Genomic DNA, 13,484 nt, shown 5'->3' on the forward strand with positions numbered 1-13,484 from the left:
GTGTTGATCCACTGTGTTTTATTATCAAGTCTAATGTCAGTGCAGTTTTGTTTTCCCACAAAATCTTACAGCACTTTATGCTTCCCTCTGCTACTGACAACTATTATGGAGATGCCGATTTCATTTTCCAGCAGGACTTGGCACACTGCCCACAGTACTGCCAAAAGTAATAATTGGTCTTATATAATATTCTAATTTTCTGAGACACTGATTTCGGGTTTTAAATGGCTGTAAGCTTCATAATCATCAACAATGAAATAAATTAACGCTTAAAATAGATCACTCTGTGTTTAATACATATATATAATATATGAGTTTCACATTTTGAACCGAATTACTGAAATAAAGTAACTTTTCAATGATATTCTAATGTTTTGAGATGCACTAGTAGAGCTTTCAGTCACAGTCTGTGTTTCCACTCGGAGCATTATTGGGTCTGCACTCGTTTCCCGTGTACAGTTAGCCAGCAGGGGGCGGAGTCACTGAGCAAAACACAACAGCTCAGTCTCTGTTAGCCCAGTAATAATAGATCATCTCCCAGTTTATTACCTTTATATTAATCAGTGTGAATAAGAGGAGCTGCCGGAGCTGCTGATTATCTGCTGGAGGAAATGAAGGATTAGCGGTTCGGTTCTGATCCAGACCCGGTAAGGCCTGAGCCATTGTTTCACAAGGTTTCCCTGATTAACCCGGAGACCCTCCGCCGGTGTTGTGTCGAGTTGTGCTACCCATCGATATGTGCTTCTTAGACCAGTGCGCATGCGTGGACCTACATTGTTTTTGTAATCTTTTTTTTATTTTTACTTTTTTGTATAATTTATCATTTTCAGTTCGATATTCGTTTGTTTATCTTGTGTGCTTTAAACCTCAACTCACTGTCATTTTTTTTCTCAGTGATACAAAAGTGTAAATAGCTATTAATAATAAAAAAATACCAAGAATAATAAGCAACAAAATGTGTTATTTATTGCTGTAACTTTACGTTTTAATACAGTGATTTAATAAAAGCTTATCCAAAAATCCTGGCTGTTGGAAGCATATATCATATATAAGAAGGTGCCTATTTTTGTATTACGTTAAAATATACACAAGGAAAGCACGATTTGGCAAGGTAGCACAACTCGACAGAACACCCCCAGTATCAGCTATACAGTAGCTACTGTTATTAACCTCAGCTAGAAGACTAGCTAACCTATTTAACCTACTGATCTTTTTATTTTAATAAAAGCTAAACTGCTGTAAACTATTTGAGCCTGTCAGCTAGCAGACACTTCTCTCAGCCCTAATAATGTAAGTTATATATCTAAACAACATGTATATATCTACTAGATACGTTTAGCTACTGTAAAATAGCTAGCTAGCTACATAAGTTAGTTTAGTATCTGAAGTTACTATCTGCTCTAATGTTCATAGCTACTCATTAAATCCACATACAGTATCAGTCAAACGTCTGGACACACCTCTTCTCATTCAATGTGTTTATTTCTTTTTATGATTTTTTATTTAAGACTATAAAAGCAATACAGAATTATTCTGTAAACAAATAAAAGTGTTAAACAAGCCAAAATTTGTTTTAAACTTTAGATTTTTCTAAGTATCACATTAATCTTTGAGGACAGATCTGCGCACTCTTGGTATTTTAATCTCAGTATCTTCATGAGGGAGAGTCACCTGGAATAGTTTTCTCAGCATCTTGAAGGAAGGAGTTCCTGGAGGTGCTGAACAAAGTTGCTGCTTTTCCTTCACGCTGTGAAGCTCCAGCTCATCCCAGTTAAATCACCTCAAATCACCATCTCAGTTCATCAGGTTTAGATCAGTGGATTAATGTGGAGGATAAACACTTTTTTACTGTTTTATTCATAATTCAATATGTGTCCCTTAATTGGTGTCATGTCTGTAATATTATTCTACAATGTAGAAAATACATTAAATAAAGAAAAAACACTGAATGAGAAGGTGTGTCCAAACTTTTGACCGGTACAGTACATAAAGCATTATTAATAGTGGGAATGTATGAAAGTAGTGAATCTATGAAAAATGAAAAATCCATTTCCATAAAGATTTATGCATTTATTTACATAAAGGATCGATTCCCAGACAGGAAGTAAACCTAGGATTAGAACTTAAGCATTCAAGAATCAGATTCAGGAGTCAGATTTACTTATTGACTTACAGAAAGCAAACATCTCTATTCAAACTGCTGTGTTTTTCAAAATTAAGCTAAATAAACCCAAAATGTTTACCTTTTAGGGGCAGAATTTACCTGCAGTTCTATAGTAGAATGACCCATATATATAAACTCATATGGTTAAACTTTAATGTACATTTTTTCCATAATGTGAACATGCACCTATTTCACTTTTTTAATTCCTAAAATGTTTTTCTCTATTTCACAGATTTAATCAAAGGTAATGGAGTTCCCAGGTCACAGTCAGCAGCTCCTGGCAAGTCTGCGCTCTCAGCGGCTGCAGGGATTTCTGTGCGACTGCACGGTGAAGGTCGGCCCGACCCGTTTCCTGGCTCACCGCGCCGTGCTGGCGTCCTGCTCGCCGTTTTTCCACATGTTCTACTCTGAGCACCCAGTCGGGAGCACGTCCACGGTTAACGGAGGTCCAGACAGGGATACGGTCACCATTAATGGAGATATAGTGACTCCTGCTGCGTTCGGGCTTCTGCTGGATTTTATGTATGAAGGAGTTCTGCAGTTGGTCACTCATCCCCCTCCAGAAGACGTGCTCGCTGCTGCCAGCTTCCTGCACATGAACGATGTGGTCAGAGTGTGCAAGAAAAGACTGCAAGGCCGCGGATTGGCCGAGGCGGACAGCACCAGGGCCGAGGAGGCGGGAAGCGAGGCGAGTGTGCGGGACGGCGGGTTGTCTTGTGAAGGACGGTCGTCAGATCGTGAAGCGGGAGAGAGAAGCAGCGGAATGGGGGAACTGTTGGCAGACGGCGGGCAGCAGGTAGCAGCCAGTATTTCAGGATCTAATGTATCCTTAGTACTGCCATCATTAACGCAGAGTCTTCAACCAAGCCAGCAAACATCTTCTCACATCGACACTAAAACTGAGCTAGGGATGCCCAGCCGAATCTCGCACAGCGCCAGTTTGGGCAGTCCAGATATGGCGGACACTACTCAACCAGGTATGGATTCAGCAATTTCTGCAATGAGCGATTCAGGGCCGGGAGGCTTGTACACATCGTCTCCAGGTCCAGTTAGAGCGGGAACATCAACAACGTCAGGTAGTCGGGTTGAGTCTGCACTTTCGAGCCCTTGTAGCACCACAGAACCAATTCTGACGGGCACAGAAAGTCAGCCCAGTATCTCATCTGTGACGTCGATGGCTCTGGTCTTTGCAGACGCCAATCAAGCTGGAGATTCGGCTCGTGGCAGCTCTTTAAAAGAAGCTGGCACCGTTCTGGCACGTGGCAGCTCCTCACCACATGGTGCACATGGTCAGATAACGAAAGTAACCAAGCTTAGTTCATTTGACCAAGTTCAAGTTCAGCACGGTAGCGGACAACAAAGTTTTAGTAATATTTCGTTATCAATCCAACATAGTCAGAGCCAGGCTGAAGCGAGACAAGCGGAAGCGAGACAAGCGGAAGCGAGACAGACTGTAGCGAGACAGACTGTAGCAATACAGTCTTCACGAAGTTTGAGCGAACAACAGCCGCAGCAGCAGCAGCTTCCGCCACCACTACAAAAGGAACGAATAAAGGAAGACGAATCGATAAAAGTCAAGGTGGAGGCCATTGTGATCTCAGATGAAGAGCTAGAAGATGACGATGATGATGACAATGATGTTGAGGAGGAGGAGACGCTTGTCCATGTCCGAGTCAATCAAAGAAATCAAAGAAGAGATGCCAGTGTAGCAGAACGTGGCGATTACGACAGTAACCACGATGTAGAAGAGATCACCAGTGCCCACCACTTTATACCACCCCACACACTCCTCCAGCTCCCCCACGATCACCAAGAGCCCCTCTCATACCCATCTTCACCACAAGGTGGACCTAGCGCATCATCTTCTGATACAACCAGCTTCCCATCGTCCCTTTTCCAAACTGCCTCCCAGCAGTCAGAGCAGCACCAGGCCATCTACTTCGAGGAGTTCCAGGATTCTCTGGGGAATTACGTGGAAGACGTGCCCACCTGCAGCACCTGCGGAAAGACGTTCTCCTGCGCCTATACCCTGAGGCGGCACGCCATCGTGCACACGCGTGAGCGCCCGTACGAGTGCAGTTACTGTTATCGTAGTTACACACAGTCTGGGGACTTGTACCGACACATACGAAAGGCACACGACCACGACCTGCCGGTCAAACGTAGCAGAACAGACACCGACCCGCCACTCCCGTCACCGCCTCTTCCACAGCCTCCACAGACATGAGTGGACGGATGCAGAGGCTCATCAAAACTCATGAACTCTGATAAAAACTTTCGCCAAGGTTTTTTTATTTAAGAAAAAAAATTAAATGTGTGCCCAGGTTGTTCGGACCAACGTTCTCAAGTTCTCACAAGTTTTAGACTTTTACTGTTAATATAAAGCCAGATCAAAGGCATCATCATTATTGAGCATGTAACTACTCATCTTCTGTACATCTCATGCAATACACACCTACACAGTCCAGTTCCTGTACGTTAGATCAGCTCCACTGCACTGACCATATAAGGCACTACGTAGTTCTATAATGTGGTACAGGTGCATCAGACACAGCAGTGCTGCTGGAGTTCTTAAACACTGTATCCAGGCCTGTCACAATAATGTTGTTGTTGTTGTTTTTTAGATGCTATATATGGAGTATGATTGTCATGTTAAGACCATTTTATGCAACTGATGTTTTATATATAATAGATAATAATATATAACATATACCGTATTTTTCGGACTATAAGGCGCACCGTATTATAAGACGCACTATCAAAGAAGCTTAGATTTCCAGATGTCCACTAAGGCTTGCTGCACCAGCGTTAGCATAGCTATCCGCTAGCACGCTAGCTAGTCCCCTAAACTAGTAAAGTTAACCCAAACTTAAACGACAGCGTTACACTGAGTAATCCTGCGTGTTCTGGTAAGACAGTGAGATATTAGCTAGCGATTCGTCCCCCGTAGCTTGTTTTAACACGGTAAACAAGCAGATTACAGGCTGATAAAACTCACCTCTGAGAGAGTTAGCGCTTAGCATCTAGCTAATGCTAGCCAGGCAAAGCAGCACAGACTTACAGGCCGATAACTCACCTCTGAATGGTGAACGCTTAGCGATTAGCATCTAACTCTAATAATACTCCAGCAGTATTAAAAGTACTAAATTTAGATAATACTGATCTCTGAACAGTGAAAAAGCTAGCTAGCTTAGCGGTTAGCATCTAGCTAATGCTATTGCTGCTCCAGCCACGGAGCTGCACGGCTCTGCAAGGAGTGTGTGTTTACTTTAGATAATTTACATAATACTGATCTCTGAACAGTGAATAAGCTAGCTAATGCTATTGCTGCTCAGCCTCGGAGCTGCACGGCTCTGGACTCTGTATAGCACTGAAACTCTCTATAACGCTGCACCGAGTGTCTGTTTACTGCTCCTTACAACCTGACGGGTAAAATCCATACAAAAGGCGCACCGTATTATAAGACGCACTGTCAATTTTTGTGAAAATTAAAAGTTTTTAAGTGCGCCTTATAGTCCGAAAAATACGGTAATAGAATTTCTCTGTTTTAAAGAGCAATTGATTTTAATTAATAATAGCAGCATGGGGAGGCCTGTCATGATAAGATTTTTTTTTGTGGGTGATCAATATCAATATTAATATATCGTCCAAGACATTTTTGCAAAGTAAGATAGTGTCATTTTAAGATCCTTAAATGCTACTGACATAACGATAGTACAATAGCATAACAAAGCAAAACAACATTTTTTTTAATTAAACATACAGCAAAACTTTTTTTTTTAAATCAGTTTCTCTGATTTTGATATTTATAGGTTTATGTTTGAGTAAAATGAACATTGTTGTTTTATTCTATAAACTACAGACAACATTTCTCCCAAATTCCAAATAAAAATATTATCATTTAGAGCATTTATTTACAGAAAATGAGAAATGGCTGAAATAACAAAAAAAAACATGTAGAGCTTTTAGACCTCAAATAATGCAAAGAAAACAAGTTCATAAAGTATTCATAAAGTTTTAATAGTTCAGAAATCAATATTTGGTGGAATAACCCTGGTTTTTAATCACAGTTTTTGTTCATGCATCTTGGCATCATGTTCTCCTCCACCAGTCTTACACACTGCTTTTGGATAACGTTATGCGGCTTTACTCCTGGTGCAAAAGCAAAGCAGTTCAGTTTGGTGGTTTGATGGCTTGTGATCATCCATCTTTTCTCTTGATTATTTTCCAGAGGTTTTCAATTTGGTAAAATCAAAGAAACTCATCGTTTTTAAGTGCTCTTTTATTTTTTTTCTAAAGCTGTGTGACTAAACATACAAATAAACACAATAAACCATATCACTATATTATATATATATTTTTACATGAGGTTATGTAATTATCATGACAGGCCTAAGTGTTGGGGATCACTCTGCTTTTGCCATTGGATGTTTAAATACTGCCAGTCAAAAAGTTGTAGCATATTTTTAAATGCTGTTTTTAAGAAAGAAATAACTGCCTCAAGTAACTTCACTTGACCTGTCGCATCCCATCCTGTCCAGCTAAAAAAATCCAGCAGCACTGCTGTGTATGATTTACTCGTATTAGCACAACAAACACACTAACTAATCAGTGCTAATCACTGCAATGCTAAGAATAAAAAACCCTCTACCTAAATAATAATAATTATAATGATAATAACAGCTGATCTGTGGTGGTTTTCTATCCTGTGGGTACTGAGTATTAAAAAACAGGGAGAAAGACGGATAATAATAATAAAGTATACAGAGAAACAGATACAGAACTACTGTCTATAATTATTATATAACTAAAAAGTGTCCTGTATGATCAGTGGAGCTGATTGATAAGATGGTCAGAGTGTATAGAAACAAGCAGCTGATCATAATATTCTGACTGGACTGTCTATACAGCGGATTTTCACTCCATTCTCTACAGTAAATGCCTTTTTGTATGTAAGTCGTCTCAAGTGTGATAAACGATAGAGTGAAAGAGTGTAGTTGTTTTTAATAAAGTACAGCTGGTTTAATATTCATGTGTATATTAATTATTCTATAATGGAGTTAACCTATAAAGGTGGTGATGGTAGTAATAATCTGGGGTAATCATATTGTAGTAGTGTTTGTTGTATGAGGGGCATATTTTATTCCAGTACTAAAACTGGTCTTAAAATAAGCACTGCAGGAGTTAGGCCTCCTTTAAATCAGGAGTACAGAGGCGATGTGTTCAGACTGCCAGAACAAATCTGGGTTGTATCCAAATTGATTGCCACAAGAAATCAGATTTTTCTCTCATTCTCCTACACTCGTCCTCTCTTACGCTCTCTCAGTCTCCTACACTGTCTCTAACAATTTATCTCTCATTCTCTTACACTCTCTTACACACACTTTCACACTTTCTCTCATTCTCTTACATTTTCTCTTACACTCTTTCTCTCTTCTACTCTCATTTTCTCTTACACTTTCTCATTCTCTCTCGTGCTCTCTTACACACTTTCACTCTCTTACACGCTCTCTCTTGCACTCTCAATCTCTTCTCACTTATGCTTTCTCTCCTACACTCTCATTCTCTCACGCTTTCTCTTTCTCTTACACTCTTACTTTCTCTCTCCTGTTGTCTCTTGCACTTTCTCATTTTCTCCTGCACTCTCTTAAACACTTTCTCTCTTACTCTTTCATTCTCTTACATGCTCTCTCTTTTATACTCACATTCTCTCACCTACACTTTCTCTTTCACTCTTATTCTTTTAAACTATCTTACACTCTTTCTCTCTTATACTCATTACCTTTCATGCTTTCTCTCACTCTCTTATTCTCTTATGCTCTCTTTCATTCTTACACTTTCATTCTCTTTTACGCTCTCTCTCTTACACTCTCATTCTCTTTTACGCTGTCTCCTACATTCTTACTCTCACTCTCTCTTACACACTTTCTCTCTCTCTTATGCTTTCTCTCTTACCCTCATTCTGTCTTACACACTTTCTCTCTCTTACACTCTTAAGCTTTCTCTTTCTTACACTCTCTCACCCTCTCTCTTTTTCCCATCTCTCACTTTTACTTTCTTTTCCACTGTCTTACTCTATCTAGCCCTCTTTCTTTTACACTTCCTTACACTTTGTCATACTCTTACACATTCACTCACTTTCTGTTACACTTTTTTACTTTCTCTCATATGCTTTCTCTCACTCACTCTCTCACATTCTCTTACGCTGTCTCCCCCTTTTCTCACACTTACTCTTCCTTTTTCACTCTCTCTAGATCTTTTGCTTACACCCTTACAATCTCTCACTCACACAAACTCTTTCTTGTATTCTCACACACTCTCATGAACTCTCTCTCTTTTTCTCTCCTTTACACTCTCGCTCGCTCATACACTCTTCTTAATGCTAAGATGATTTTGGGAACCTGGTCCCCGACTGGTAAACGTTAACCACTTAGCTCTTAAAATTCAACATATACCACAAGTGCTCATTCTACAAACATACATGATGGTATGGAAAAGGTATGTAAGGAAGAGTTACTAGTAGATTGGTTTATTTATTTATTTATTTTTAATATTGTGTAAAAAGGCTGTCAATCTTTAAAGGCATGGTAGGTTAGCTGTTATTCCCTACCAAAATATTTTAAACACACTTCAAAAATTCTAATTCATAAAGTCATGTGTCTAATTTAATCCAGTCCAGTAGATCTGAGAAATATCTGATGATGAACAGATTTAATACTGTGAATAAACTTAACAACTGAGTTACACACAGGCATTCTTTATTCTGGACAGAATAAAGAAAGAAAACAGACTCTGAAGAGGGAAAATTCTGAGATGGTTTTGGGAAAACTAGCAGCTGAAACAGGAATCTGGTCTCTGGTTGGTCGTGGTTGAGACCTCTACTAATCCACCGGTGCGTGGATCTGAAAAAGCAAAAAGATAAAATAAATAAAATAAAAATACAAAACAAAACAGGCTTCACTAGTATGGTAGAACAACAGAACACAATATAATAAATTAAACAGTCACTGTTTTTAGTGAAAAAACAAACTTACCATTTCAGCCAGTGAAGGCCATGCCATCGCCTTCACAACTCCATCATCAGAAGTGGGCAGGGTCTCCAAATTCCAATAGACAAAATTTTGAAAAACTGAAGAAACTTTAACAATTCTGTCCTAAAATAGAACAAAAATGAGAAATATTAGAATATTATAATATTTACCATTCAATGTTTTTCTTTATTTCTTTATTTAATTTATTTTCTAGATTGTAGATTAATATTAAAGATTAAGGGACACATATGGAATCACGTAGTAAAAAGTAAAAAGTCTGATCTAAACTTTAGTGAGTGGACTAAAGAACTTTACTACAGCCTGCCATTATCATCAGGTACGTAAATAAGGGTTGATCTACTGTTACAGTAAATAAATGAATTCCCAGTCTAAGCATTTGTGTACTTCATACTGCTGTGTGATGTGCTGCACTTCACCACGGGGAGACGGATTTCAGCACGACACCTATTCTTTTTCTTCAGGTTTGTTTAAAGACTGACTGTAAGAGCTTCCTTTAATTGATTTGAAATTCAGAACCATTTAGGAAAGCGTTTCATACTGCAGACAGACCTGACCATCTACACCCCCTTTTGCACCTGCTACGTTGGTCTAGACCCAAAACTAGAGAGTCTAAAAGTCCAGACCAAACGAGGCAGGTGTGAAAGCACTCTTTCATATATTACATATTATATTGTTCAATTAATACATTTAAAAATACATTCTTAACAACAAATAGTTGAAAAAGAATGCTGAACTCACTTCTTGATCAGACGACGGTCTCTGAACCTCCTTCAGCACGAGTCCTGTGTAGCCCTGAGGGCAGCTCACCTCCTGACCCTTCAGCCCACGACCCCTGAATGACACCGTCTTCTCTACAGTACAGAACGAGACAGAGTTTATTACACAATATAATACAGAAGCAGATTACAGAAAGCTGACAGAAAACCAGCATCAGGTACAAACCGCATTTTTGCTCCTTCACTGTCGGAGTGAAGAACCTGGAGATTTCAGCCGGCCCGTCGTGCTCTATCTCACAGGGTAAGAGGTGAAGCTGGGATTTATCTGCCTGACTGAGGGAGCCCAGCTGAACCGTGGTCACACAGCCGTTTACAGACATCTAAACCGAGGGGAAAAAAAAGAAAGAACAGTTATGAGTTCTCTAAAATCGTCTTTACTGGTAAAAGCTCTGTAATGCAGGGTTTACAAGCAAAATCTATGATTTTAAATATTGACTATTGAATATTTACTACTACTACTACTACTAAAAATAATAATAATAATAAGGAATGCACCGGTGTGGGAATTCTGGGCTCATGCCGATACTACACATTTACACATTTATAACTAACAGAGAGACTAAAGTAACATTTATGCACCTTACATTTTAGCTTTGAACCTACTGTATACAAACATTACATATAGGTGTTCTGTTTTAAAGTATTTAAATAAATAATTTTCCTTCAGACAAACAGTGAAAAGTACTGTTTTAGTGTTGAGAATCATGATATTACATTTGGAAACGTTATTAATTTAAAAAGTCTGGTATTGTGACAGACCTAATGGTCATTAACAAGTGAAGTCGTGGTGAGGTTAAAAAAAAACAACAAAAAAAAAACACAAAAAGTGATTATATCAAATGGGTATGAATACACTATCTGCTGCCCGTTACACTGTTTTATCATAGTTTTGAGAAGATTTTGTGTCTGAAACCTGTTTCTAAAGTGAAATATTATTAAAATAGTGGACCAATACATACATATATATTAGAGGTGTGCCAAAAAATCGATTCACATAAGAATCTTGATTCTCATTTACTACGATTCAGAATCGATTTAAAATGTCCCAAAATCGATTCTGAGGGGCGGGTTTTAGACTGATTTTGGGCTGGGTATTTTTGTTGGACCTGGCAACCCTGGGGATAGCGCTTGTCCCTTTGGAGATCTTCCAGACACACACAGAGCGTAGGTGTTTGAGAATCACCGGTAAGATGGCAGAACAAGCACTATATTACCTTAGATTAACGTGTAGTTTCAATGTTTTATGGCAGAATGCTTCATAACAAGCATAAAAAAGATCGCTAGTAGTTAGTTTCAGTAACTGTTAGCTAGCTAACTAGCTAACTTTCCAGTTCCACCTTAAATAACGCTACAGGTGGCAGCGGGCTGCAGCATTTAAGGCGGAACGGAAAAATAACAATAAGCTAATCAGAGCTAATTTCAGCTCCTCATCACAGAGGAATTAAGGAATGGACAATATGAATTAATTTCTCCACCTCCTGCCCCCTTTCTGAAGAAATACAACCACCTTAAATTAACTAGTTAATCAGCAGCTGCTCCTGAACTTTAGCGCTCCACTGCTATCATCACATCAGCCCAGCAGCGTCACCTACACACCACCGCTAGTAGCCTGGTAATAAAGCAGTGTTATTTATTTATGTATTTATTGTTCATTAACGTCATTGTGATATCCCAGTGATTCCTCTGTCACTGAGGACCCACATTCCTGCACATTTTATTGTTTTTGTAACACATTACTTGCTCCAGGACCAGTGTATATTATGGAGGGTTTTTTTTCAATACGATTCATAAGCCAGAAGCAGAAATATTTATAATTCAAATCGTTTTGAATCGAATCGTGGCCCCCAAAATCGGAATCGAATCGAATCGTGAGATAGTAATCGATTCCCACCCCTAATATATATATATATATATAAACAGTTTCTGCAATGCTAAGCACATGTTTCATTTATTACAGCAGCTTAAGTTTACTGTTAGTACGTTTGTACTGTGTTTTATCTGCTTTAGCTGAGATTTAAAGCCTAGTTTCAGGTGTGTTCGGAGGTGTAAACACTTGTGCTGTGAATAAGAAAATATCTGTAAAAATCCAGGTAACATTATGAGGCTGGATGCAGCAGGAATAGCATTTCAGCTTGTTGTAATCAAGTCATAAATATCAGTGCTGTTAACAGACGATAAATCATTTAAGAAGAATCTCTGATATCCTCGTTCAGCTCGTCTGAAGGAACTTTTTCTTAATTTTGCTTCTGTTTCTCTGTTTCTTCATTATATCTTTCGTAATTATATCTTACGTTACTGAGAACGACTGATTGTCTAGCGTTAGATTCTTTACTAGAGTAATCTGTGCTGGGGTGTGTAACGTTATTATAAACAGTTAAGTTAAATAAGCTAATATTCAGCAGCTAAAGCCACATAGCTCTGCCTCCAGACAGACACCTAAACAACTAAACCCTTCAAAAGACTACAATCTACAGAACCTGTAGAAATATATAATAATTATTATTTTATATAAAACTCTCAGAACTCACCGCTCCCCGGCTCTGTTTGGGTGGACCCTGATTGGCTGTTCTCCTTCTCTTCGCCGCTGCAGTATCACGTTTGGCGGGAAATCATTTACACACACTGTCACCTACAGGTCTGCTGCGGTACTGCTGAGAATTGAAATAACGTTACTCTCCTTTCCAAAGTTACAGCAAGTACAGCAAAATAAAATTATAAATAATAAAAGAATGAGAGACACTAAATGTACTTGGTACAAGCTAGATAGATAGATAGACCACTTCAGTTTCTGAATCAGTTTCTCTGATCTTGCTATTTATAGGTTTATGTTTGAGTAAAATGAACATTGTTGTTTTATTCTATAAACTACAGAAAACATTTTCCCAAATTCCAAATAAAAATATTGTTATTTAGAGCATTTATTTGCAGAAAATGAGAAACGGCTCAAATAACAAAAAATATGCATAACTTTCAGACCTCAAATAATGCAAAAAAACAAGTTTATATTTATAAAGTTTTAAGAGTATAGAAATCAATATTTGGTGCAATAACCCTGGTTTTTAATCACAGTTTTTATGTATCTTGGCATGTTCTCCTCCACCAGTCTTACACACTATATAGCTGTATTACACACAGCGTGATCTATTTTAAGCGTTTATTTTTTTATTGTTGATAATTGTGAATATGGCTTACAGCCAATGAAAACAGTTTCTCAGAAAATGTAAATATTATTAGGACCGCATTATTATTATTATTATTATTATTATTATTATTATTATTATTATTATTATTATTATTATTATTATTATTATTAACTCAATTAGTGCTCTAAAGCTATAAAACACAAAAACAGCTATTTACTTTTTTTCCTTACTTGCGCACTACATAGGGCCCTTGGATTAGCGTATTGGAACGGTCCCGGAATAATGGTGTGCAACACCGAAAAGCGTCCGGCCAGCAACCACGCTGCTACTCTCAGTCTGATTTCAGCCA

The 13,484-nt window shown here is 38.4% G+C and overlaps 2 protein-coding genes across 2 annotated transcripts; one reads left to right on the top strand and one right to left on the bottom strand.

Moving 5' to 3' along the window:
• The first annotated feature begins 464 nt into the window (after window positions 1-464).
• Window positions 465-7,192, top strand: zbtb3 (zinc finger and BTB domain containing 3). Its single transcript, XM_007232888.4, has 2 exons — window positions 465-647; window positions 2,397-7,192. The coding sequence occupies exon 2, from the start codon at window positions 2,412-2,414 to the stop codon at window positions 4,389-4,391; it is 1,980 nt and encodes a 659-aa protein (XP_007232950.3). The 5' UTR covers window positions 465-647; window positions 2,397-2,411; the 3' UTR covers window positions 4,392-7,192.
• Window positions 7,193-8,688: 1,496 nt separating this feature from the next.
• Window positions 8,689-13,450, bottom strand: rnaseh2c (ribonuclease H2, subunit C). The gene is made up of 6 exons (XM_007232887.4): window positions 13,366-13,450; window positions 12,521-12,643; window positions 10,159-10,312; window positions 9,955-10,067; window positions 9,199-9,318; window positions 8,689-9,066 (listed from the first exon to the last, which is right to left on the bottom strand). The coding sequence occupies exons 3-6, from the start codon at window positions 10,310-10,312 to the stop codon at window positions 9,046-9,048; spliced, it is 408 nt and encodes a 135-aa protein (XP_007232949.1). The 5' UTR covers window positions 12,521-12,643; window positions 13,366-13,450; the 3' UTR covers window positions 8,689-9,045.
• Window positions 13,451-13,484: the final 34 nt, after the last annotated feature.

The sequence above is a fragment of the Astyanax mexicanus genome, chromosome 10 (assembly GCF_023375975.1).
Source record: "Astyanax mexicanus isolate ESR-SI-001 chromosome 10, AstMex3_surface, whole genome shotgun sequence".
Classification (NCBI taxonomy): domain Eukaryota; kingdom Metazoa; phylum Chordata; class Actinopteri; order Characiformes; family Acestrorhamphidae; genus Astyanax; species Astyanax mexicanus.